The sequence below is a fragment of the Halichoerus grypus genome, chromosome X (genome assembly GCF_964656455.1).
Source record: "Halichoerus grypus chromosome X, mHalGry1.hap1.1, whole genome shotgun sequence".
Lineage (NCBI taxonomy): Eukaryota > Metazoa > Chordata > Mammalia > Carnivora > Phocidae > Halichoerus > Halichoerus grypus.
Window position 1 is genome coordinate 17472783 of NC_135727.1, and position 24131 is coordinate 17496913.

General features: G+C 38.0%; 1 protein-coding gene across 2 annotated transcripts in view; it reads right to left on the bottom strand.

Moving 5' to 3' along the window:
- LOC118552865 (PHD finger protein 6) overlaps positions 1 to 24131 on the bottom strand; it is a 47336-nt gene that overhangs the window by 22578 nt on the left and 627 nt on the right. For both annotated transcript variants that reach the window (XM_078064519.1, XM_078064520.1), the window contains exons 2-5: positions 20411 to 20594; positions 20087 to 20188; positions 6334 to 6467; positions 6017 to 6060 (exon numbers count right to left, since the gene is read on the bottom strand). In XM_078064519.1, the coding sequence (XP_077920645.1) occupies positions 6017 to 6060; positions 6334 to 6467; positions 20087 to 20188; positions 20411 to 20548 (418 nt within the window). In that variant the 5' untranslated portion in view covers positions 20549 to 20594. The remainder of the gene's footprint in view (positions 1 to 6016; positions 6061 to 6333; positions 6468 to 20086; positions 20189 to 20410; positions 20595 to 24131) is intronic.

Here is a 24131-nt window from a genome sequence, read left to right on the forward strand (position 1 = left end):
AAATGATTTTATGCATATTCATATACAGATGCATATATAAACACATACATCAAAAATATTAATTCTTAATTAAGTGCTAAAATGAAATAGGTCTGGAATTTCATTCACAATAATCTAGATGGAGGAAGGAGGGGAGGGGTGCAGATGAAACAAGACTGGCCACGAGCTGATGACTGCTAAAGCCAGGAGATGGGGCTTTTTTTCAAACATACTTTTGTGTATGTCTGAAACTTCCGATAATGAGTTTGTAAAGTGTGCTAAGTAAAAGATGAGCGTAAATAGTACCTAGCACAGCACTTTGCACATGGGTAGTCAATAAATCTGGTGAATCAAAGAAAAAAATAGGGAGTCAATCCTAGCAGAGGGCACAATGGAGTACGTTACTAAAATTTTCCAAGTTAAATCCCAAATACAATTTAAATTCTATTATCTTCCAAGGAAGAGCACATGTAGTATTTACTGAGCACTTAACTATGTGCCAGGAACACTGCTAAGGCCCTTACACACATTATTTCATTTAATCCTTACAATAATTCTATGAGGTAGGGTTTTTTTTAAATCCCCATTTTACAAATGCAGTGTCTAAGGCTCCAAGAGATACTAAATCACTTGCCCAAGACCATGTGACTAGTAAGTGGCAGAGCTAAGATTCAAATATAGATCTGATTTCAGAGCCCATATTCAACCAGTGTACAAAACTGCCTTTCCAGGACTTCATAAATCTATTCAATGCTACAAAACCTAAAAGGTTTTTAAAGACACTGATATCATAGTAAAATCTCCCTAAACTTCCATTTGATATACGTAATGAAGATTGGAAGGTGCAGCACATTCCAGAGAAAACAAAGGGGAAGTATATACTAAGGGAACATCCAAGCAGGCCAAGGCTTTGAATCTACATAGATGACAACAGACTTCTAATAGAACCATGACGACTCTAGTTCTTGAAACACAAATGGAGTTATATGAGTTGACAATATAAAAGTTTCCAAACTGTCCGTTAAAGACGAGCTCTTCCAAGGTTCGGCACAAAAGATTCCTTTACACGGTCTTTTATGGTCGCTCCAAGTAATTGTGGCACTTATCACTAAGCTATTTTTAAGTAATTTCATAAATTACTTATAATGTAACTTATAAAAATTGACAGAAACAATTCCTGTACACCCTTCACCCAAATGTTAACAACTTACCACATCTGCTTTATCATTCGTTCTCCCTTCATTCATTCATATACTGTTTTCTGAAGGGTTTAAGATGCAAACATGATGCCCCTTTATCTCTAAGTACTTCCATGTGTCACCACTGTATTTTAATCAGCTGGTCACAAATCTGTCACTAAATGGTGTCTTCCCCCACCCCCCAAAACCCAAAACCCTGTTTTATTCATTCATCTTGCTCTACTAACGCCCGGTACAAGAGAAGTCACAGGAGACAGAAAGATCACCCAAAAATAAGTGATGCATTAAATACCATGCTTTGTTTTAAGCCAAAGGAAAGAGATTACAAACATCTCTTGAGCGCCCATTCCATGCACAACATTCTATATTGGGTAGTTTAACAAAAGTAATAAGCCACAAATTTGGCTACTTACAATGTCAAGAACCCAAACTGAGCTGAGGTTATGTTTGTGATCACAACTTTAGAATCTACACATTCTTGCTACGGACAGCTAACACTCAGCAGCTATTCTACTGCTTTCTATCTCATCACAGATGCTTTGCTCCATATAAATTATTAAACAGAAAAGCTTTAACCCCTTAATGAAAAGGATTTTAGAAGAACCACAAGACGTAATCACAGTTCCTTGTAGGTACTCAAATGTTTACTGATGACAAGCTGTCATGTTCAAGTACTTCTACAATTCAGAAACTAGCAGCAGTTACAAGCTAGACCTACATGCTATTGCTAATGTTTGACATTTTAAAAATATTGCTTTAAAAAAAAAGGTAAAGAATATATCTATTATCTAAACACATAGGCCAAAGGGGGGGAAACACATAAGATGCAGGATTTAATTCTGGCTTTTCCTGTCCATTTTTAATGTATAAATTCCTATTAAGACTAGGAGGGTACTAAACCATTTTAAGTGCTCAACAACCGCATGTGGCTAGTGGCTACCATACCGGATGGTGCAAATATAGAACACCTCCACTGTCACTGTCAGTTCTACTAGACAGCCTTGTTGAACCATTAGTTCTGTATCCCCTTGTAAAAAGCCCTGCGCCTGAGGTCCACGTCATTCAGCTAAACCACCTCAAACTTTAACATGCAAACAAACCACCTGGGATCTGTTAAAGTGGCAACGCCGATTTAGTAGGTCGGGGGAGGGGCGCTCGAGTTAGGCGTTTCTAACCAACTCCCAGATGATGCCAATTGTGCTGGTACACCGACTACACTACCTTCCTCCCTTCCGTGTTGCTAATAATTACCAACTCCCAATCATTCTACCCCATGCATCCGATTTTCTTTAGCACACAGCTCACAGCTCTTTTCTCCTTCCTAGTCCCTGCTGCATCCTGGGTGATTTCAACAGCCCACGGGACAATCCAAGCAAGTTCCTTGACCTTCAATGGTGTCCTCCATCAACTACCCAATTCCTATAATCACACCCAGACACCTTTAGAATCACCTAAAAATGGTTCTAACCTCTGAAATCACTATAAATCACACACACTTTGGGACCACAGAATGATTGCTTTCCCATGTACTTTCATTCTCATTCATCTTCAACCTTATCAGGACCCCCAGTCTATTAATTCCTTCTGTTTCTTTTTTTCCTGCCTTCACTTCCCTATCTTGGATTTTTTTGCCTTGCAAATATCCTAAACTCCCTTTTACCTTTACTACTTTGTTGAACCCACTTGGCAAAATCCCAATTCTGAACTAACCAACTAACCCCTTTCTCTGTGCTACACACAGGATCCTGAATTGCTGGAGGAAGTCACACAACCTGAGGGTATCACTATATATAAATTAACGGTTAACAACCTGAACTGAGCCCTCTATCCAGTCTGGAAACCTCACATTTCTCTAAGCAAACTTCCTCTCCCAGTCTTCACAACTATTCTTTCAAACTTTCTCCTCTCTCCTTCAATTTCCAACCCTCATGCCTCACCCTACATTCTCCCTCACAGAGAAAACAGACCAGTTAGGAACCACCCCTCCTCTTCCTTCTCTCCTATTACAACGGAAATGTTCTCCCATCACAGGGCAATTCTTCTGTTTGTGCACTGAATCTCCCTTCTTTCCGGGACCTTCAATCTCTTCTTGCCTATCAGATCCTTTCTTGTAATCATTTACATATCAACTAATCCGCTGCCCTCCCCAAAAAGGCCAACTAGGTGAAAGAAGCCAACCTGAAAAGGCTACATATGGTATGATTCTCACTAGATGACATTCTGGAAAAGGCAAAACTATGGAGATGGTAAAGAGATCCTCAAATTTAGTATTTCAAAACACAGTTCATATTACATCAAACTAATATGAACAGACTGGATTATGGAGTATTTTGCATTTTAAGTATTAGCAAACGAGGTTACTGAGCCACACGGCAAATGCTCGAGACATTGCCACAGCTATCAATTCCTCTCTGCTGCACGTACTACCGTGGGACAGGTCTCAAAGGGAGTCCTTGAAGTATAACCCTATAAACCCCAACCACAGATTATAATTGCAAAGTAGAACACAGCTTTCCCATTAGAACAATGAAATAACCAGAAGTTCTGTTTCTGACAAAGCCCTCAATATCAAGTAAATTAAACCTTAGATAAAACTGATAAAAGCCAAAATTCAAGAAATACAAACTCTGAGATGCCTTTAAATTGTAAGATTATGCTTCAAGTTCTACAATATGAGCATAAACACACTGCATATACATCGATAATACAAGGGGTCCCAAAGTGCTACAAAAGTATACACTGAACCCAAAATTCAAAACAACTGTATCACGAATTTGAATTGTAGGAATCCTGCCAGTTACATTAAAAAACAGTCATCTTGAAAAGTGTTAACTTAGGGCACCTGGGTGGCTCAGTTGGTTAAGCGTCTGCCTTCGGCTCAGGTCATGATCCCAGGGTCCTGGGATCTGAGTCCCGCATCAGGCTCCCTGCTCAGTGGGGGGGGGGGGGGGGGGGGGGGGGGGGGGGGGGCTGCTTCTCCCTCTCCCTCTGCCTACCGCTCTGCCTACTTGTGCTCTCTCTCTTTGTCAAATAAATAAAATCTTAAAAAAAAATTAAAGTGTTAAATCTTTCTCAATAACTTTCTCAAAGCAAAAAGGTGGTCAAAATTATTTTACTTTACGCAGTCTGCAGTGACTTTTCTCTACCACTAGATGGTACTATGAGCTTCAGAAATGGAGGGAATAAAAGGGAAGCCCGCTCCATTAATCACTGTTGCCAAGCTCAACTATCCTGCCCCAGTGTATCCTTATACTTGTACTCAACAAAGCCTAACTCTTAACCCTTGGTTTACCATACACATCTGGTCACTACAATCTTAAAGAGAATCAAACACACTTGTTAAAATCTGAAGTAACGAAAGGTGGGCAAGCTTCCTCTTAACCTTTGAACAAGGTTTTTTAATTGAATTCTAGAACTAAATGAGGAAAAAAAAAAGGAAAACACTAAAGGTTTCTCAGTTGCACTTTATCACCTCCAAAATGTTTTGTTCTTATTATTTAAAGGCAAGTTTTTGCTGAAGATTATATATTTAAACCAGCACTACACTGAAGTATTGGAACTAATGTAGAGTCCCAAAGTGGAGGATATAGCCACAATCTAAGATATCAAAAAGGGTCACAAACTTTAACATGCTAACACTGATAATTACGTAAATCTTGACACAGGAAACCACTTCCTAAATCAACAGGTTCAAACCATTCTAATTCTTTTTTTTTATTTTAGATTTTATTTATTTATTTGACAGAGAGAGAAAGAGAGAGAGCAAGAGCAGGAACACAAGCGGGGGAGTGGGAGAAGGGAGAAGCAGGCTTCCTGCCGAGCAGGGAGCCCGATGTGGGGCTCGATCCCAGGACCCGGGATCATGACCTGAGCCGAAGGCAGACGCTTAACTGACTGAGCCACCGAGGCGCCCCTCAAACCATTCTAATTCTAAGCAACACGTTCTCAAAGGCTAACAAAAACTAAAGATATCTAATTTAAATGGAAGGATAGAACAATCTCAGATTAAATCTAAGCCTTTGTATATTGCTAATCAAAACCATCTGTTTGCGGGGCGCCTGGGTGGCTCAGTTGGTTAAGCGACTGCCTTCAGCTCAGGTCATGATCCCGGAGTCCCGGGATCGAGTCCCGCGTCGGGCTCCCTGCTCGGTGGGGAGTCTGCTTCTCCCTCTAACCCTACCCCCTCTTGCGCTCTCTCTCTCTCACTTTCTCTCTCTCAAATAAATAAAATCTTTAAAAAAAAAAAAAAAACCCATCTGTTTGCAAAGGTGTGAAACAAGTCAGAATTCAATTTAAGAACTTTCCCATCCCTTTTAAAGACCAAGGACAACTTGGCTAACTACATATAAACACCCCTAACCTTGTTTTATATAAATTTAAGGGGAAACAAACTATAAAGTAATTTTAAAAGTTAATATATTTTAAAATTGATCACTTCTTATGAACATGTCTATATTTTCAAAAAAGTACAATGTGAAAATTTAACAGGAAGCCTGGTGATCACAAAAGGTACCAGTATCTCTAGCTCATCTGACAGTAAAAAAGATCCCAATTATTAATTTTACAATCTACTAACACTTACATGAACACAGAAATCCAAAATCACTAGCATCCTTTTTTCTAAAGATAAAATATATTCTCAACGTACTCCTTACAAAAACTTCAGGGGTAAAAATTTTCTCAAAAATCCAGATCTTTTTCACTATGTAGTTTATCCTAACACTTTTCTTAATTCTTTGAAATGTATTCAATATTGAGATACACCTTATGGCAAAAATTAGTATAGTAGAATTCACTCAAATTTCTTCTTGATGTTGAAAAGTGGCTACATGACGTACCTTCAGAGTTATGTGCAGTTTTCTTGTGTTTTCGGCAATAAACCCTATAAAAAAAATGAAGAAATCAAAAATTATCAAGTAAACAAACTAAACTCGTTTTTCAAATTAAGAAAATGAGCAGTACACTTCACCCCATCCACAAGCTGGATTCCAAAAATCTTATTAAACGTCCTATGCCATTTCTCTAACCATTAAATTCCTTACCAAAAACCCCCTTTACAATGATGATGAAATGCTCTGAAATGGGAAAAACTTTTACAAAAGCCTAAAGAAAATATGACTGCTAAAAAAAACTTAAAGAGAAGTTAAATAATTACATGTAAATTCCTTGTGAAGGTTTCTCTCGTATTTGAGCTTTATCATGCAATGCACAGTGGTAGTGGTATGTCCTGTGACATGTTTTCACATCACAACCAATTGTTGCTCCAGGACAATGGCACAAAGAACACATCTACAGCAAAACAATAAAATAATTATTATTAGTGTGCGATTTTGCTAAGGCCGTGATGTCAGGTTAGAGGCATATCAATCTCTGTCAAGGAAAACAAATTGGTTATTGAAAAGTTTTGTAACTGATAATGCTACTTTTGTTTTCTCGCCTAGAAATAATCTGAATAAAATTCTACTAGGGGTATTTTTTTCCCCCCAGATTAAACACTGACAAAATTAATGGAATATTATTAATGTCTATTGTTTCACTGTGGTCAAGAGAAAATTTGAAATGTTACAAATCAGGAATGTAAGCTGTATATAACTTAGACCTTTTCACAATCCAGATTTTCCTGGAAATGGGTAACTGCGAAAAATGTCTCATACCAGAAAAAATTTTTCCTTCACACTTCCACTTAATGAAAATCGGAAAAAAACAAAACAAAACAAAACAAAAAAACAAAACAAAACCTCACATACTATTGGGGAACTTGGTAAAATTAATTTCAAGTGAGGGAAGAAGGATAAAAAATTGAGTAGATTTTTAAATATCTCAAGCTCTAAAAATATTTTGTGATGTCAATTTGTGAAAATATGCTCATCTATTTTAATTTAATCTATGTTACTTACCTCTTGTATTATGAATTCAGGCAAATAGAAGAATGGACTCTAAACGTATTTTAATGTAATTTACCTTCTGACTTTATTAGATAATTCTTATGGTTTAACTAGCTTATGCTCTCAATGTAGGAAAAAGCTCTTCAAAAAAAAAGCACATAACAATGACTGTTAGTGGTTTTGATTAACATATCATAGTATACGGTACTGAGTGCAGTTTTAAGGAGGCTATCCTCCTAAGCTATAGATGCCATGCCAAAATAAATTCACTGTAAGGTAAATCTTAAAAACTGTTTCTTGGTTGCTAGATACCTCATTCGGAACTGTTCTCATTCCTCTATTAATTTTAACATAAAGAACACTTACCATCCTAACTTTTGGATTACTTGGCCCCTGAGCAATTTGGGTATACTGAGAAGCTAATATAAATTCCAATAAAATTCCTTACACTTCTCTAAGCAAGTCAAACACTCAACCTCTCATTCAAACTGTCATTTAAGAAATACTCCTGTCTAAGTCAGAAACATTCTCAATACAGGTACATCCCAGAAAACATGAGGGCCAGTGCCCATTATTAATACTAGGGAAATACTCCATTTCCTTAAATACAGAAACCTCAAAGTATTACTGTAAAAAGAAATATTGTGCCAAATTATCAAGCAGGAAAAGCTGTTAAATACCTTTGGGTGGCTTGTAAATTCTTGAGAAGGTGAGCATTCATACTACAGCTTAATTATGAAGTTTTATCATTTTAGCAAATTTTATCTTTCATCAAAAAAACACACTATAGAAATTTTGGAAAACACAAGGGCAAAAAGGAAATTAAAAAAACAACTCATGCTTACCAAGCAGAAATGCACTTACAGCATGTCACAATGTTTACATGCAAGTATTTTTCTATGTAATTCTGTACATACTATTTTACAACCTGTTTTTTTTATCTTAACAAGTTGAACATTACCCCACCTCTTGAAGAACTCTACTGCAAGTAGTTCATCTTGAAATTTCATCAAAAATGGATTTGCACAGGTATATTTTGAAAAAAAAATTTTGAATTCAATTAGCAAGCAAAAATGAGAGGGGAGGGACTATTAAAAATACTGTACTTGGCTCAACACTGGCAAAAATACAGTGAGATGGGTCCTCTCATATCCTGCTGGAAATCACTGTACTCTGGATAGCAGCTCGCCTTATTTATCAAAGAGCTTTTAAAAAAGTTCTTATTGGGGCGCCTGGGTGGCTCAGTCGTTAAGCGTCTGCCTTCGGCTCAGGTCATGATCCCAGGGTCCTGGGATCAAGCCCCACATCGGGCTCTCTGCTGGGTGGGAAGCCTGCTTCTCCCTCTCCCACTCCCCCTGCTTGTGTTCCCTCTCTCGCTGTGTCTCTCTCTGTCAAATAAATAAATAAAATCTTTAAAATAAATAAATTAATTAATTAAAAAGTTCTTATTTCCCGGGGCGCCTGGGTGGCTCAGTTGGTTAAGCAACTGCCTTCGGCTCAGGTCATGATCCTGGAGTCCCAGGATCGAGTCCCGCATCGGGCTCCCTGCTCGGCAGGGAGTCTGCTTCTCCCTCTGACCCTCCCCCGTCTCATGCTCTCTCTCTATCTCTATCTCATTCTCTCTCTCAAATAAATAAATAAAATCTTTAAAAAAAAAAAAAAAGTTCTTATTTCCCGATCCACTAACTTTACTTCTATTAATCTAGTCTAAAAAAATGAGATTCAAATGATTTATATACATATCATCTTCATTGCAGAATTGTTTACAATAGCCCAAAATGTAAAACCACTCATGGAAAACAACTGAAAAATCTTTGAATTATAGCACACCCATATTTAGAAATATTCTATAGCCACTCTCCAAAGAAAACTTAATGGCATGGGAAAATGTTTATGTATAATACTAAATGAAGAATAAAGCAGGATACGAAACTATGTTAATTATGATCACAATTATGTTTATAAGTTCTTTGAAAATGGGAGGAAGTAGGTACAGCAAAATGCTGAGGGGCTGTCACTAGGTGGTTGGTTTTCTTTACAATTTCCTGTATTTTCTGATTTTTCTACAATGGGCAAAAATACTTTCACATACAAAAAATTATTTTGGGGGGAATACACTAGCAAATGCTTTTAATATCCATCTATCAGTTTATTGAGAATAAGAAGGAAACCAAATGTCCAAAATATATCAAAATTTGTCTTTGCTGGTTCTTAATTTAAATCTGCCCAAAGTATCACGAGTTAACTACAGCAATTTAGGACAGATAAAAATTTTTCAGTGAGAAAAAGCTCATTCTCACTTTTGTCAGTTCCTCAAGGAAGAAAAGAAGAAGATATTCCAATAAAAATGGTTTCAAAGAGTGGAAAATTCTTTTTAAGGTTAGCAGTAGGAATTTTTCTCAATTAGAATTTACTGGATCTATTTTAAGCAGCATTCATATAAAAGCCAAAATACCCACTTGTATATGAAATTCTGGCAAGATGCTAATAGCAAAAAGTACCCATAATAAAACTAAATATACAATTTAAACATGCTTATGTACCTATGAACACAAAATGGAAACGTAACTGTTATCTTGAAGTCTGCTATACTATACACCCCAACCCCTAAATAATTCTTTTATCCCTGAACTCCTGTGGGACTTAAGATACAGTATTCATTTTGGTTCTTACCATTTTACTTCCTTGTACGGCTAATTATACTCATAAATGTATAGATTTTATCCATCAGTTGTTTCTAGACTTGAGTTTTTTGGAAGACTGACACTGTGCTTTACAAAGCAGTGCTTGATAAATGTGTTCACTTTAAGCTTACTGTTATTGAAGATTTTAATATCTTCCGGTATATTTTTTCTCATTCATGTTCTAATACCTACAGATTTAACATAATAATCTTCAAGCGTGTCTACAAATTTGAAGAGTCTGATCTAGAATTTGGAAAGGTAAAATTGAGAAGAACAATCCAGTTGAAGGGGCACAGAATGAAGAGAGGTGAGAATATTTGGGAGGAAAAGATTAGCCCTGTGAGATACAAGGTTGAGAATCAAGACAGAAAAAGAAAAATTAGAGAAGTTGGAAAACCAGATAGGTGGCTGTACACTTTCCTTAAAAAAAAAAAAAGAAAGTTATGGGAAATAAAACAAAGACGACCTCTCTTGAAAAAAGTAGAGTCCTAGGAAAATGGGATCCCCAACACAGCAAGGCTGCAGTTGGTTGGACCCAAATAATGTTATCCTGTATTTCTCTTTACATAAAACATTTGCCCTCAAATTTGTCACAGTCCCTACTGGGCTCCTAGCAGAAGGACTGTCAGCTGTCATTTAACATCAAGTTTGCACTACCCGTGACTCTTTCAAATGTGGGAAAATGAAAGTTCACCTGACAGGAACATGGTGAAGTAACTGTGGACCTCTTCCCCCTGCAAAAATGTCTATCCCACACAGCAAATATTCTGTTGAGGGCTAATTTCCTGCCCCCAACAGAAGTATAAATGTCAACTGTCAGCTTATCCTGTTCATACCCTGATTTCAAGTTCTTTAAGTAGAGGTGAAAATTTGTTGATAATGATTTTTCTTTTATTTTTCCTCCTCTCTTCAGTTTGCTACCTAGTAGACCTAGTAAGCCTCAAAACTCAATCACCTCTTCTGAAATGGGGAGACTGGAAAAAAAAGGCCCCATCCTAGTACAGATGTTTGCACGTCATCTTTATAGTATGGTTAGAAGCTATACTAACTTTAAATTTTTTTTTTTTTGCTAAGAGTTATATATATTTAGGATGTATGGCACAATATTTTAATGTTAGTGAAATGCAACTTTGTATCCTTTAACCAACATCTCCGCACCCTCCCTGCCTGTCTGTGGTAACCACCATTCTAAAATCTGTGAAGCTATCCTATGTTAACGTTAAGCTGTACCTGACAAACTGAGTCTCAAGGGACTGACCCACAGATTAAAGAGGAACTAAGTCACACATAAGAGCCGACAAAGGGAACCGAAAGGACTATGACTTAGCTAAAGTCCTGTGGGAGCCAGAGGCTGGCATGTACCTGCTCCTCAGTCAACTGAACCAGGCCAGGGCTGAAATTCAGTTTGTAAAAGGCAGAAGTCCTAAGGAATAAAAGGAGAAATACTGCTTTCTCAGTAGCTATGGGTAAAGCTCAGGGAAAACTCAGCCAAGGGCACAGATAGACACAAAGTAAAACTAAAATGAGATTCCCAACTTCTAGGATAGGCAGAAAGGGATGGCTTTCGGGGGAAAAGCTAGAGTCTGATGGCTAGACAGAGTCATAGGGAAGCAAGGGACAAAGGGCTTGCTACGACTTAGCTTTGCACAGCTTAACTGCCGTGTGTGGACCATGTGTATCAGTGACCGACCACCACTGTACAGATCTAAATCCTCACAGCCAAGTAGTTACTGCTCTCAAGACATCTGCTCCAAGAAGAGAGCTATACACGTACGACAATGCCAGAGAGGCTCCAAAATGAGGCCATATTCTTGAGTCTGTAGGCAAAGAAAACATGCCAAAGGCACTGGAGTTGGGAACAGGGTACCTAGGGTATCTGCACAGGAGACATGAGACAAAAATAAAGTGAGGGCAGTCCACCTGACACTGGCGTCTGTCGTTTTCAATAACAGATAACACTACCTCCAGTAAAAACCAGAATGCGGGACAAGGCAGTTGGGGTAAGTTTTCAGAGCTGCCTAAAAAAATGCTCCTAAACTCCAGGTTCATTACTTTACTTACAGGAAGACCTCACCTATCCAACATGGTTAGAAAGCTCAGAGTGACCTCGGAATTATCTGGTTAAGTGACAGCTGTCTGATTTACAGGTTAAAAATTCCTAAGAAGAGAGGTGCCTGGGTAGCTCAGATAGTTGAGCGACCAACCCTTCATTTCAGCCCAGGTCATGATCTCAGGGTCCTGGGATCGAGCCCCACATCAGGCTCCACGCTCAGTGCAGAGTCTGCTTGAGATTCTCTCCCTCTCCTTCTGCCCCTCCTCCTGCTCTCCCTCACTGTCTCTAAAAATAAATAAATATTTTTTAAAAACTCCTATGGGGCACCTGGGTAGCTCAGGCGGTTAAGCGTCTGCCTTTGGCTCAGGTCATGATCTCAGGGTCCTGGGATCGAACCCCACGTTGGGCTCCCTGATCCAGGAGGAGTCTGCTTCTCCCTCTCCCTCTGTGCGCGCGCGCACTCTCTCTCTCAAATAAATAAATAAAATCTTCAAAAAAAAATCCTAAAAATAGCACTGCATGGTAGGGTGGAACATGAACTCAGGACTGTTTCTGGTTTATGCTAGGGCTACAATTAAAAAAAATAGTTCAGCATTTTGAAGAGGGTCTTATAAAAGCACAAATTTCACAATATATTATTAATAATAATAAACTTTATATAATAATTAGGTCTAAATGGAAAGCTAGTAAGCAAAAATGACATCTGAAAGCCATCAAAGTCATCAGAAAAGCACACACCTGATAGGTTAGGACCTTAAATTCCAAGTGTTTCTAAAGAACAGGGCCACTGAAAAGTACTTGTTTTTACTAGAGTAACAGACTAAATCTAAGCAGTTACTGAACAAATCAGTTCAGAAATCTTTTTAGAACTGGAGGGCCATGAACTAAGTAAGCCTATCAAGTTCTTCCTTAACCTAGTCCCCCGACCTTGCTCTGAATATCACATACTCCATACTCATACTTTATGAGTCATCACTGATGAGCAATTTAAATTCTCTTATTGTAGCTTTTGAAGGTTTTTTTTTTTTCACCTGAAAACATTCAGAGTTTTTCTGAGCTCAGATCGATAGGTTCAGGCTGTTCTCAGGTGTATGTCTCTCAGGCTGAGGATACTCTAAACTCTAAACATGCTGCCTGCTATTCTTAATCAGTGAAGAATGTCAAATACACATCCATGCTCAAGTAAGTACCAAGATATACCCCCAAACCAGACATAGATTATTTTACATTACTGGTTTGGGTTCTCCTCCATTAGCACAAATAAATGAGAACTAGTTATATAATGACATAAATTTACATTATTCCCAATTACAAAGAAGTATTTAATGAAGGCAAAGGAAAAAAAATTAACTTATTCAGTAATAGTCAAAGACCTGATTTTCTCCATCACTGGACTTGAAGTTTCTCTTTCGCCTTACATTCATTCTCCTTAATCACCTCCAAAGTAAAGCAAAATTCATTTTAATATAAATGACAGGTAAAATATTTGCACACATTAAAATTAATCTGCATGCCATAATCTGAGCTTTATAAAAAAATACACATATAGATGAATACACTCATGATGGATTTACACTTAGTTACACAGATGACAATGAGGCCAGTGAACAAATCTGCAGGAAGAATTTACCTGTTTTTCCACAAAAATACCCTAAGGCAGGGTCCTGCAAGTCCAATCCAGCCCACCATCCATTTCTGAAAATAAAGTTTTATTGGAACACATTCTCATTTCCTTGTGTATTGTCTGTGACTGCAACAGAGACAATATAGCTGGCAAATCCTTAAATAGTTATAATCTGGCCCTGGACACAAAGTTTGCCGACCCCTCTAAGGCAATGGTCCATAACCAAGAGTGTTCATCCAAAATCATTGGGGGGGGGGGGGAGCGCGGGCGCCTGGGTGGCTCAGTTGGTTAAGCATCTGCCTTTGGCTCAGGTCATGATCCCAGGGTCCTGGGATTGAGCCCCTGTGTTGTCAGGCTCCCTGCGCAGCAGAGATGTGCTTCTCCCTCTGCCCCTCCCCCCACACTGGTGCGCATGCGCTCTCTCTCTCTCTCAAATAAAATCTTTCAAAAAAAATTATTTGGGAACCTTTTTCAAAAGATACACGCCTGCAATCCCCTGCTCACTCCCCTTCAGATTTCATAGTTGGGTAAGGACCACTGCTCTAAGGATTTAGTAGCACCACTGACCGATCACCTGGTATCTTCTGCTTCTCTGCATGCAGTGAACAGCCGTAGCATTCTATGCACTGTGGGCACTCCGTTTTGTCCTTACTGAATGCTAAATGAGCCATTCACTCTACTTTAAAATAGCACTGGCATTTAATACTTACCTAGTATCTTTGCCCACTTCCTCCTCCTTGAAACTCTCCCCCCTCTGACTTCTACGACATCACTTTCCCACTGGAACACATTTCAAATGTCACTTTCTATGAAGCCTTCTGACTTCCCCAATAGAATTACTGATGCTCCTCCATCCCAGCTCTCCGGTGGCATTCTCTACATACTCCTAAGGCTAAACTGTATGTATTCACAGTGGCACCGCCACCGAGGTGTCTTGCCTTGTGCTTGGTACAAAGTAGGCACTAAATTAAATAACTGATAAATGGACAGAGAGATGAATTCTAGATTCTAGGGCGAGGGCTTGACAAATACCATGCCCAGGGAAACAACAAAAATAACACCACACTGGGCCAGGGAATGTTGAAGAAACATGCAAACCCTCCTGGGTGAGGCATACACAGCTCTCCACCATCCTGAACAAATAACCAACTGGATTTTTTCCCACTAGATTTCTCTCCTTCCTTTTCAAACCGCTAGAGCTGCAAACCACACTAGAGCACTGATTAACCAAAAAAGAGGAATTTTATGCTCTACCATTACTTCCCTGGCCAATCTACACCTAGCCCATTATTAAGGTTTCACACTATTATCCAACTGAAGCTCTTCTCCAACAATCCAACAATTAATGAGTGCCCACCTATTGATTAGAATGCTATTGAGCACAAATGAGACATCGAGTACTGTGCTAAGTGTCTTCCATGCATTATCCCCACTTAATCCTATGCTAGGCCATGAGAAGAGTCTCCACCCTCCCAGAGACCAGAATATAGTGGGGAAGGAAGGCTTGCACACATGTAACAAATACCGTGCATATCATGTTAAACTCTATGACAGAGGTGAAGTTTGAGCTGAACTTAAAAACAGAACTGAGAAGCAGCTAGGAAACAGCTAGAATGAATAATATCAGTATGTGCACAGCAGTGGGGACAAACAGATGTTTGGGAAGCCAAGAGGACAGAGAATGAGATCAAGAACGGACAAGGTGAGTTATGACTTCTGAAGGACAGGCTGAGGCCTCTGGGTATGATTTTGTATCACGAAGGCGTCAGTGCAAGTTCGAAGTCAGGGAAGTAGAGATCCAGCAATTAGCAGCAGTATGTTGGAAGGATGGGAAAAGGAAGACTGCGTACAGGGTAACATTACGAAAGAAAAGTCAGCAGAGACATCCCAAAGGAGAACCAATGTGACAGATGTGTAAGAAGAGTTGAAGGTAACGGATTCAGAAAGAGAATCGGGGTTCCGGGCAGGGAAGATGATGAATAATGGTTTAGACAGGTTGAGTTTTAAGATGCCCTTGCAGGACATTTACGTACAGCAGACAAATATGCTGCCATGATTATATTTCATTCTCCACAATGACTACTGTATATCCCTCTTCTCCTGAAAACTGCTTTGCCTGTCCCCATCCCCTCCTATCCAAGAAGAAATTCCTGCCTAAGGTTCAAAGACCTTACCATTATCCCACCTTAACTCGAATCCATTACTGCCGGTCTCAATGACCCATTCTGGTAGTTAACCTATTTCCTGGACTCATTCCCCCCTCCCTTTTTTAAATGTTGCCATTTCTAGGAAGCAGTCTTACTTACCTAAATAGGCAAGGCTCCTCCCACACAGAAAAAGGTGTACCTATGAATTGTCATATATGCAGATTCATGGCATACCCAATATTTAGATCATAAACTCTCAAAATCAGATACCCCATTTCTCTAGGGTGCCAAACACTCCATTAGAACCATGTTAAACTGGTCTTTCCATTTTTAGAGGCCACAAAAAATATCTTGAGGGTAACAAAGAATCAGAATACTCTTACCTAGTACGTATATAAGATTTTTGTCCTAAAAACTAACAGTGCTATTAATACATGTTAAAAGGAGTCTGATTATGTCCTAAATCCAGTAGTAGTTCCACATTTTTCAAAAAACTACTAAGCTCTGGGGCACCTGGGTGGCTCAGTCGTTAAGCACCTGCCTTCGGCTCAGGTCATGATCCCAGGGTCCTGGGATCGAGCCCCGCATCGGGCTCCCTGCTCAGCAGGAAGCCTGCTTCTCCCTCTCCCATTCCCCCTGCTTGTGTTCCCTCTCTCGCTGTGTCTCTCTCTGTCAAATAAATAAATAAAATCTTTAAAAAAAAAAAAAAAACTACTAAGCTCTAATAATTATATTTTTTAAAATCTGGTTTTGGGTTGGGTAGCTTAAAAGGCAGTCTAGTATAAGCTGGGGTGATCAAGAGTTCTAGCTGTGGAGTTCACTGGCCCTAAAGTCAAATGGCAGCTCTGCCACTTAGTAGTAATAGGACCTTAGGCAGGTTACTTCTCCGGGCCTCAGCTTCCTCGTCCATAAAGGGAGAATTAATACCTCCCATCTCACATTATGATTGTCAGGATTATAAAGAATCATGTATTTAAAGTACTTTGCCCACATATTAAGTGTTCAATAAATGTTAGCTATTTCTACTATTGGAAAAAAAAAACAAACAGGAAAAATGTTCAGAGGCTTTCTTTAAACGTGTAAAATTTAGTTTGAAAAGGGGAAAGTTTAGGAGTGACCTACGGATACTCATCAAGTATATGAAAGATTTTCCAGTTTTAATAAAGAAAAAACCCAAATACTTCCTTTAATGGAAGGAGAGAGACCTAGAATAAACAGCTTAAATTAAGTGAGATAATTAAGTTATAAAGAAGGATGAATTTCTCAATTCTGAAGAGTGTCATATAATTATGGTCATGATTCAAGTTGCTTGGGTAGAATCACAACCTCTGGATATATTTAAGAAGAGCAGAGATGAAAATGTTATGTTGGATGGCTTGGAGGCAATCTTGCATAGGCCTTGAGGAAGGTGAACTAAATGGCCTTCTGAACTCCTGTTCTCAGAGTGATACATCTGACACAGTTACCAATTCCAACGGTAACTATCCGATGTAGATACTCTTAATGATTTCACCACCTAGCTTCAACCAGAAAGAGTATGTTCTTCAAATGTACTCCTCCCAAGTATCTCCTTAAAGAAAATGCAAACAGGGACGATGATTCATATAATTTTACTTGGAAATTTGCACTTCTTGGCTAGCTGGCTGGAGAATTAAGAGTAGATGGTACAGATGTGCTGTCTCCATATGGCTGCAAAAGGAACTGGAAACCATTCTGGAAATATATATATTGGTCTTAACTGCAAAAACAAAGACTCAAATGATAAAATCCTTAGTACTCTGGCACATTCTTCCTGGTCCATCTCGGTGCCGAAAAGTAATGCAAAAGAGATGAATGTGCTCATACAGAATTGCTTTCCTCCCCTGATCTTTGTGACTGACATGAAAACCTTGGAAAACTGCCGGTGGCAGTAAGAACACAGAAACCACATACCTATACCTCCTGTTCTGTGATCTCCCACGCTCTCAAGACTCTGACCCATCTGGTCACCTAAACACTTTCACTGCAAGCCCCAGACTCTTTTCTCTTTACTTTTCTTTCGGGCGAGTAAGCACCTATCTTAAGCCAACACCAGGTATAGGCTGGAACCTGACTTGAAAGCACCCAGGAACCAGCACTCCTGTTTATTTTCAACAGGTATTCATGACCTATTTTTCACCTAGAAATCAAAGTTAAATATATGAATGCTACTCTAGCCCTATCCCCTATGTAACTTATTTAAATTCTGACAGTTGGGAGAAGGAAAAGAAGCAAAACTATGTACTAGGCTCAAGAGTTCCCTCCTTGTGACCCTATTCCTTACTACTAGATGCCCACAGCCTCAAAACAGCTTTTTAAACATCTTTCCTAAGGTAACTCTATCTTTCATAGAACTGTTTAGCCACAGGAACATCGCTGTTTAGTAAGCAGTGATACAGCATTATCTGTTTACCATTGGCGAAAAGACAAATAAGTTAACAACCTGTCTAAAGTTACATAATGTGTCAGTGGTGGAGTTATTGAAAAAAAAAAAAAACCAAAAAACAAAAAACAAGCCTCATGACTTTCCCAGCCAGCATGCTTTTCACTAGCCTACAATGCCATTAGCAGGATATCATTATTTATAAACACTAACTACAATGGGTGCTATCATTTATCAGGTCCTAACCACGTGCTAGGCACATGCTAAGTCCCGTATAGTCTCTCTTTTAATTCTCACAATATCCCTGTGAGACAAGTCCTGTCACTATCTCCTTTTAGCAGGTGAGGGAAACATGGCGCAGAGAAGTAGATAAATTGCCCAGGGTCATCCAGCTAGTTAGTGACAGAGCTAGGATTCACATCCAAGTCTGTTACTTACTATAGCTTGTGGTCTGAACCTCCAATGTTCTTCCACTCCCTAGATCAAGGGACAAATTTAATTCTTTATAACTCACTACACTTGGGAAAAAATTAACTCCCTGCACCATACCATTAAAAATTAATCAAAACAATTTATATTAGTGAAACCTGTACAAAGTTCTGGTGCTCTCTGCACAAACAAGTCCAAATAAATGAAATCTCCACTGGATTTAGCAATGCTGCCAGATGTACACTGCTGCTTCATGTAAAACTAGGCCTTGGATTTGTTAATAGTAAGTAACATTAGAGACTAAAACGGCTCCCGTTCGGACCAGAGCAGTCATGCCAAGTGACAAAAATGCTAACAAGTCAGGATGTAGAAGCATTTTCCAGGCATATTCATAATGCCAAGGAATAAATAATGGGGTAATAAGGTTTACAGTACAACCACTTTCAGGTAAATAGTATTCTTTCTTTACATCTGAATTTGTTTTTAAGGACTAAGAAATAAAAACATACTGCTCTGTTTCTCAAAAATCAGCAAGCCTTAAAAAACATGAAGAAATCTGAAACCACCAAATAAAAAATCACACTAAAAAAAAATGAAGCATTCTATTACTACTACAGTTTTGGGGGTGGGGGAAGATAAATACTTTCAGTTAAGGTCTCACTGCCACAAAAACTGTCTGACCTCTGAATTCCCATTTGTGCCAATACTGATCCTAGGGTTTTAGACTATTTATCCTAAAGCAAGTCTCAAATCCTTGAACTCCTTCATATTGCTTTTTTTTTTCTACTACTACAAGACTGACAACTTCTAAAAAATAGTTTATTCCTGGTCATCGAAATGATAGTTCCTAGTTCTGCTCCTCAGATTCTTTGTGAAATATGAGATTATCCAGTGCCTAAGAACATAGACTTACGTTCTGCCCAACCCATCTTTAAAATAATGGAGCACTTAATAGTGAAGCTACTGACGGCACATTTGCAGATATAACTTCAGTAAAGGGTTCAAAGGAGAAAAATAATAACCAAATGAAGAGACGTTGTTTCAATGTAAACCATAATGGATCACAAATACCAACCGAGATGATGTTACTTTTCCAAAAGAGCAACATAGTATCCTGCCAACCTGGTTGCTAGAAGAAGACAATTACAGGATCATTCAATGTAGCAGAGTTTCACAGGAACAGTAAAAGCCATGAAAAGCGATACTAAGTTATAAATGCTGGGTTATATAGCTGAACCACAGTCATATACTGCAAGCGCTAACATTTTCCTGCTGAAAGGGTACGGTCATCTTCATTTATGATGACCGCAATGACTTTATGATGGAAGATGAAAAGACATCTGAATTATGAAAATTCACCTGAATGAAGACTTCAACACATGATACATTCAAATTAAGCAAACTGCTTGTTTTCTCAGTCAACACAGCCTCCAAGAAGATGCTGATTCTTTTTGAAAAGGAAAACAAAGTGAATAATATAAATATTGATTCACTCCTTTTTTGTTGAGTGGTAAATAAGTTAAGCCCAACCTTGGAATTTCTGGTTTGGGGGCGGGGGTGGGGGTGGGGAAGACTGCAATTTAAAATCATAATGTTAATAATGCAATACACTGTAAACTAAGCAATTTCCTCCTTAATGAGCTTAAAATAAGTTTTATTCTCAAGAGGCAGAAATACCAACTTACCAGCTTCGTGCCTCTTTTAATTTCCTTTTGGACATCTTCAATAGAAAATCCACCAAGACTTTCGTTATCAGAGTGTGATGATACCAAAGCAGATGAAAAGAGCTATAAATTACATTTAAAAGAAATTAAGGTTCACATTTAAAGAAATTGCAGTGAAACAGTGAATAAGATGTTAACTTTACAAGGAAATTTTCTAGTAAAAATGGCATAGCATTAGTGAGAAACCATCTGTTTAAAATTTTAACTGAGTTTTTTCGTATTTGGGAATATTCATTGTCAGGATTCTCAGGGTTTCAGGTGTCTCGGTTGCCAGCCTATACTTACCATGCACTTATGGTGTGCTGCCACCTTCTGGTTTTCAGATATAAGCAACTGTCCACATTCCTTGTCTCTATTTGACTTACAAAAGCCACATTTGCGCTGTCTTGTAGGCCCCTTTTTCTGTTCAACTGAGCTTGACATGATTTTTAAATTGCTTTTAGAATGCCACTTTAAGCCTCAAGAAATGCTACAGAGAATAAGAAGGGCAACAAAATGGTTAATTTCACTTTAATACCCGTTTGCACAGTCATGTAAGTTGTTTAATATTTAACCTAAGTTTTAACGTATGCATTTTAAAATGGCTATTTAGTATAGACAAATTAATATTAAAACCTATGATGCCTCTGTAATGAAAAAAATGAACATATGCATAAAGACAAGGTAATGAAATAATTCAGGAAAATCAAACTGCTCCCAAATTAGGGGATATGTGAAATAATTAAAACGATTTCTGTGTGGATCGGTAAAAAATGTACAATGTGTGATACTAAAACAACCATCTGCTGACATAATTAATATAAAATATTTTTCATGTATAGCTAGATGCCTCTTCAAGGAGACCAAGAATTATGTACCCAAGAGCAGAGCAGAAACTTCTAAGAGAAGGACACAATATCCAGAGTGAACAGAATTCTAAAGTTGCACAATTCCTTAAAGTTCACATATTGATAAACCAACAAAAGACAAATGAATGCACTTAACCATGACTCTGGAACATTTATTTTTTTAAAATCTGAATTATTTTTAAGTTTAAAAAAAATCATGTATACATCTTTAACAAATTTTTGCTATTGTATTCCTTTTTAGAGTAAAGAAAAATTAAACTTATAACAGTCTATTCAAAAAAGCATGCTTTAGGAACCAATTATTTATTTTTAAAAACTATATCATCTGACTCTGAGGCTTACTCCAGAAGCCTGCTGATCAAATTAAAGTTACAAATGGACAGTGGTGTTCTAAATGTAGTAACTTCCACATTAAATTAGCAATATTATATAAAAGGAAGGAAAATTTTTCTGAATGACCCTTAAATCTAGTCAAATTATAGGTAGCGGAGTCAAACAAAAAAAGGGAAGAAAAGCTCTAACATAGAAGGTTTCAGATTTAGATCATCAATCTCAACATGGATTCTTAAGAATCTGAACAAGTGTAAAATCGGTGATGTGACTTGTGTAGTTTTCCCAAATCAACCAAACTAAGCAGTTCAGGATCCAGGTTGCTACAACACACATCACAATCAATAACATCTCCAATTTTTGTCTTAAAATTTACTGAAATTCTTCCTGTTTTTCTACATACTTGAATATTTTCATGATACTGTGTTGAAAATTGGACTCACTAACACTACATCGTAGCTTTCTGAGAAGCACTTGCTCCCCAACAAGAACAGTAGCAGCTGGATGCCAGCAAGGTGGTAGCTGCAAACCATTCAGGGTTTTACAATATAAAAATACAGACACGGAATTAAAATTTAAGGTGAAGCCACAAAGAAACAGGTCTTTTTATCAATTTATACCTAGGGTTGTTTTTGTTTTGCTTTATTGTGTTTTTTAAAAACAAAACTTCAAAGGCCTTGGCAGTCTCTGCGTTGATGGGTTTAACAAACTCTTAATGCTATCTACAATTTTAAATACCTCAGTCTTCCAAATGGCATCGGATACTTTACAACAGTACTGTATTCATAGCACTGGCTATAAACCATGAAACTGATTGAAAACAGGCAGCAAATACTTTTAGGATTAAAGAAAAAAAGGACATAACAGAGAAACAAAAGAAACAAAAGGGGAAGTGTGTTTGCATTTGTACAGGCAAATATGTGTTCAGTTGCTTTATCAAGAATATAGCTGCCAAAAATCTTTAAAATTAACCATGCAAAACACCAAAATTCACAAATAGCGCCAAAATTTGCTATGTGAGTTCTAAATTAGCTTTCTTTACTACTATGCAATGAATAGCAGGCACTCTGAAACCACTGTAATGTATTCAGCATTTCTCCCGGTCATCCTTGGCCAGTTCAAAGGATGGCACATTACGAATCTTATCTGTACAGACATCTTTAATGTGTAATTTCTGTACAATCCTAGCCTACGCTATAAAACCGGTTTAAGATCTTAAAAAGGTCCTAGAGTAGAAAAGCACTTTTTATTCTTGAAATTAATTCTGAAAATGGTGTCCCTCAAATTCTATCCGTATTGAATTCTGCCTCTTTGAATTTATAAACAGGTACATTTCTCCTCCTAATTGTGAGAATTTCCTTTTCCAGATATCAAAGACCCAAAAATCTAAGAGAGGAAAAAAGGTACGCTTTATTTTGCATTCAGAAATATTCTAGTGTCTTAATCAGTTTAAATTGGTAAAGCAAACAGAAACACAAAAAAAGTGCAGCAAACCAATTAAAAACTTTCCCCAATGTACAATGACTAAATGGATTTTTCCACTAAAATTCAAATAATGCATCTGTGCATATCTTGCTAATTTTTTACAGCCTTCTAGTAAAACATGAAGTGGGGAACATCATGGAAACAATGACTCCTAACAAAAATGTCTTTATCATAAAAATACAGATTTTTATCTAATGCTGTCTCATTTGTGGTCTCTAGTTAGGGAAAATAAGGGCATTCCAAGGACCAATATTAAGGGATTCATAATGATCCACACAGCTCTATGGCCTTTTAATTTCAGTATAAAAGGTTTTTCAGCGCATGCAGAGATCAAACTTTGATGCTTTCGCCCAACAATGAAACCTTTTCCTTAAAAGAAACAGAACATTATGGATAATGTTATAAAGCAGAAATAAAAAAGCAAAGGCATCGGTGTGAAAAACATCATTTAAATGTCTGGCAAAATATAAAAGCTCGATTAGTTAGGCTGAAACAATCAATGCGTTCCTGATTTTACAAGATGCTGTAAAGCACCAAGGTAGAAATAACCTGAAACATCAAGGAGAGCATTCAAGAACCCAGTCGAGAGCTCATTCAATGTCTGGTATCTGAAAGACCATTTTCACAGAAAAACAAAACAAAACAAAACAAAAACTGCAGTTCCGGAAGATCAAACAATTCCGCACGCAATCAAGCTGAAATATACAGTTCAGAATATATAAACGTGATCCCCAAAGAAGCAGTATTTCTGTCAGCAAAGTTACAGCGGAGAGAAATAAACGAGTAAGAGATGAACCGGAAGGGCACCTGAATTTGGTTGCACGATATTATTACATGTTTCGCACTGCTTTTTGCGGTTATTCAAAAGGAAACTGAAGGAATTTTCCAGTTGCTTCAAACCCAAGGGTAAGAAAGAATTTGAACTGTATGAATAAGACCTGATATTACGTACTAAGCCGATGAAAACAAAAGGTTTTTCAAAAAGAAAGGATTTTTCAACTTCCACGCAGGATATCGAAACGAACAAATTTCAAAAGAATGCCGTGCTGTTCGTCCATATAATAAAGGATGGTACACATAACGTACCGGATCCTCTCCCCGTTATTTATTCCTCAATACACACTAGACTCCAAGACCTCCCTCTAATCAAGCGCTGGATAAACTCGCAAAACTATCTTCCTCTAAAACACTTTAGCAGGTCCTTTCGGTCGGCAAGTCAGGGTCCCCTAATCGTCCTTTTCCAATCCTCCCGAATCCAGGAAGCTATCCCACCACTTTCTTTAACCCTCCTTCCCCAGGAGTTCGCCCTCAAACAGTCTTCGTTTCAGATCTCAGTTTCGCCC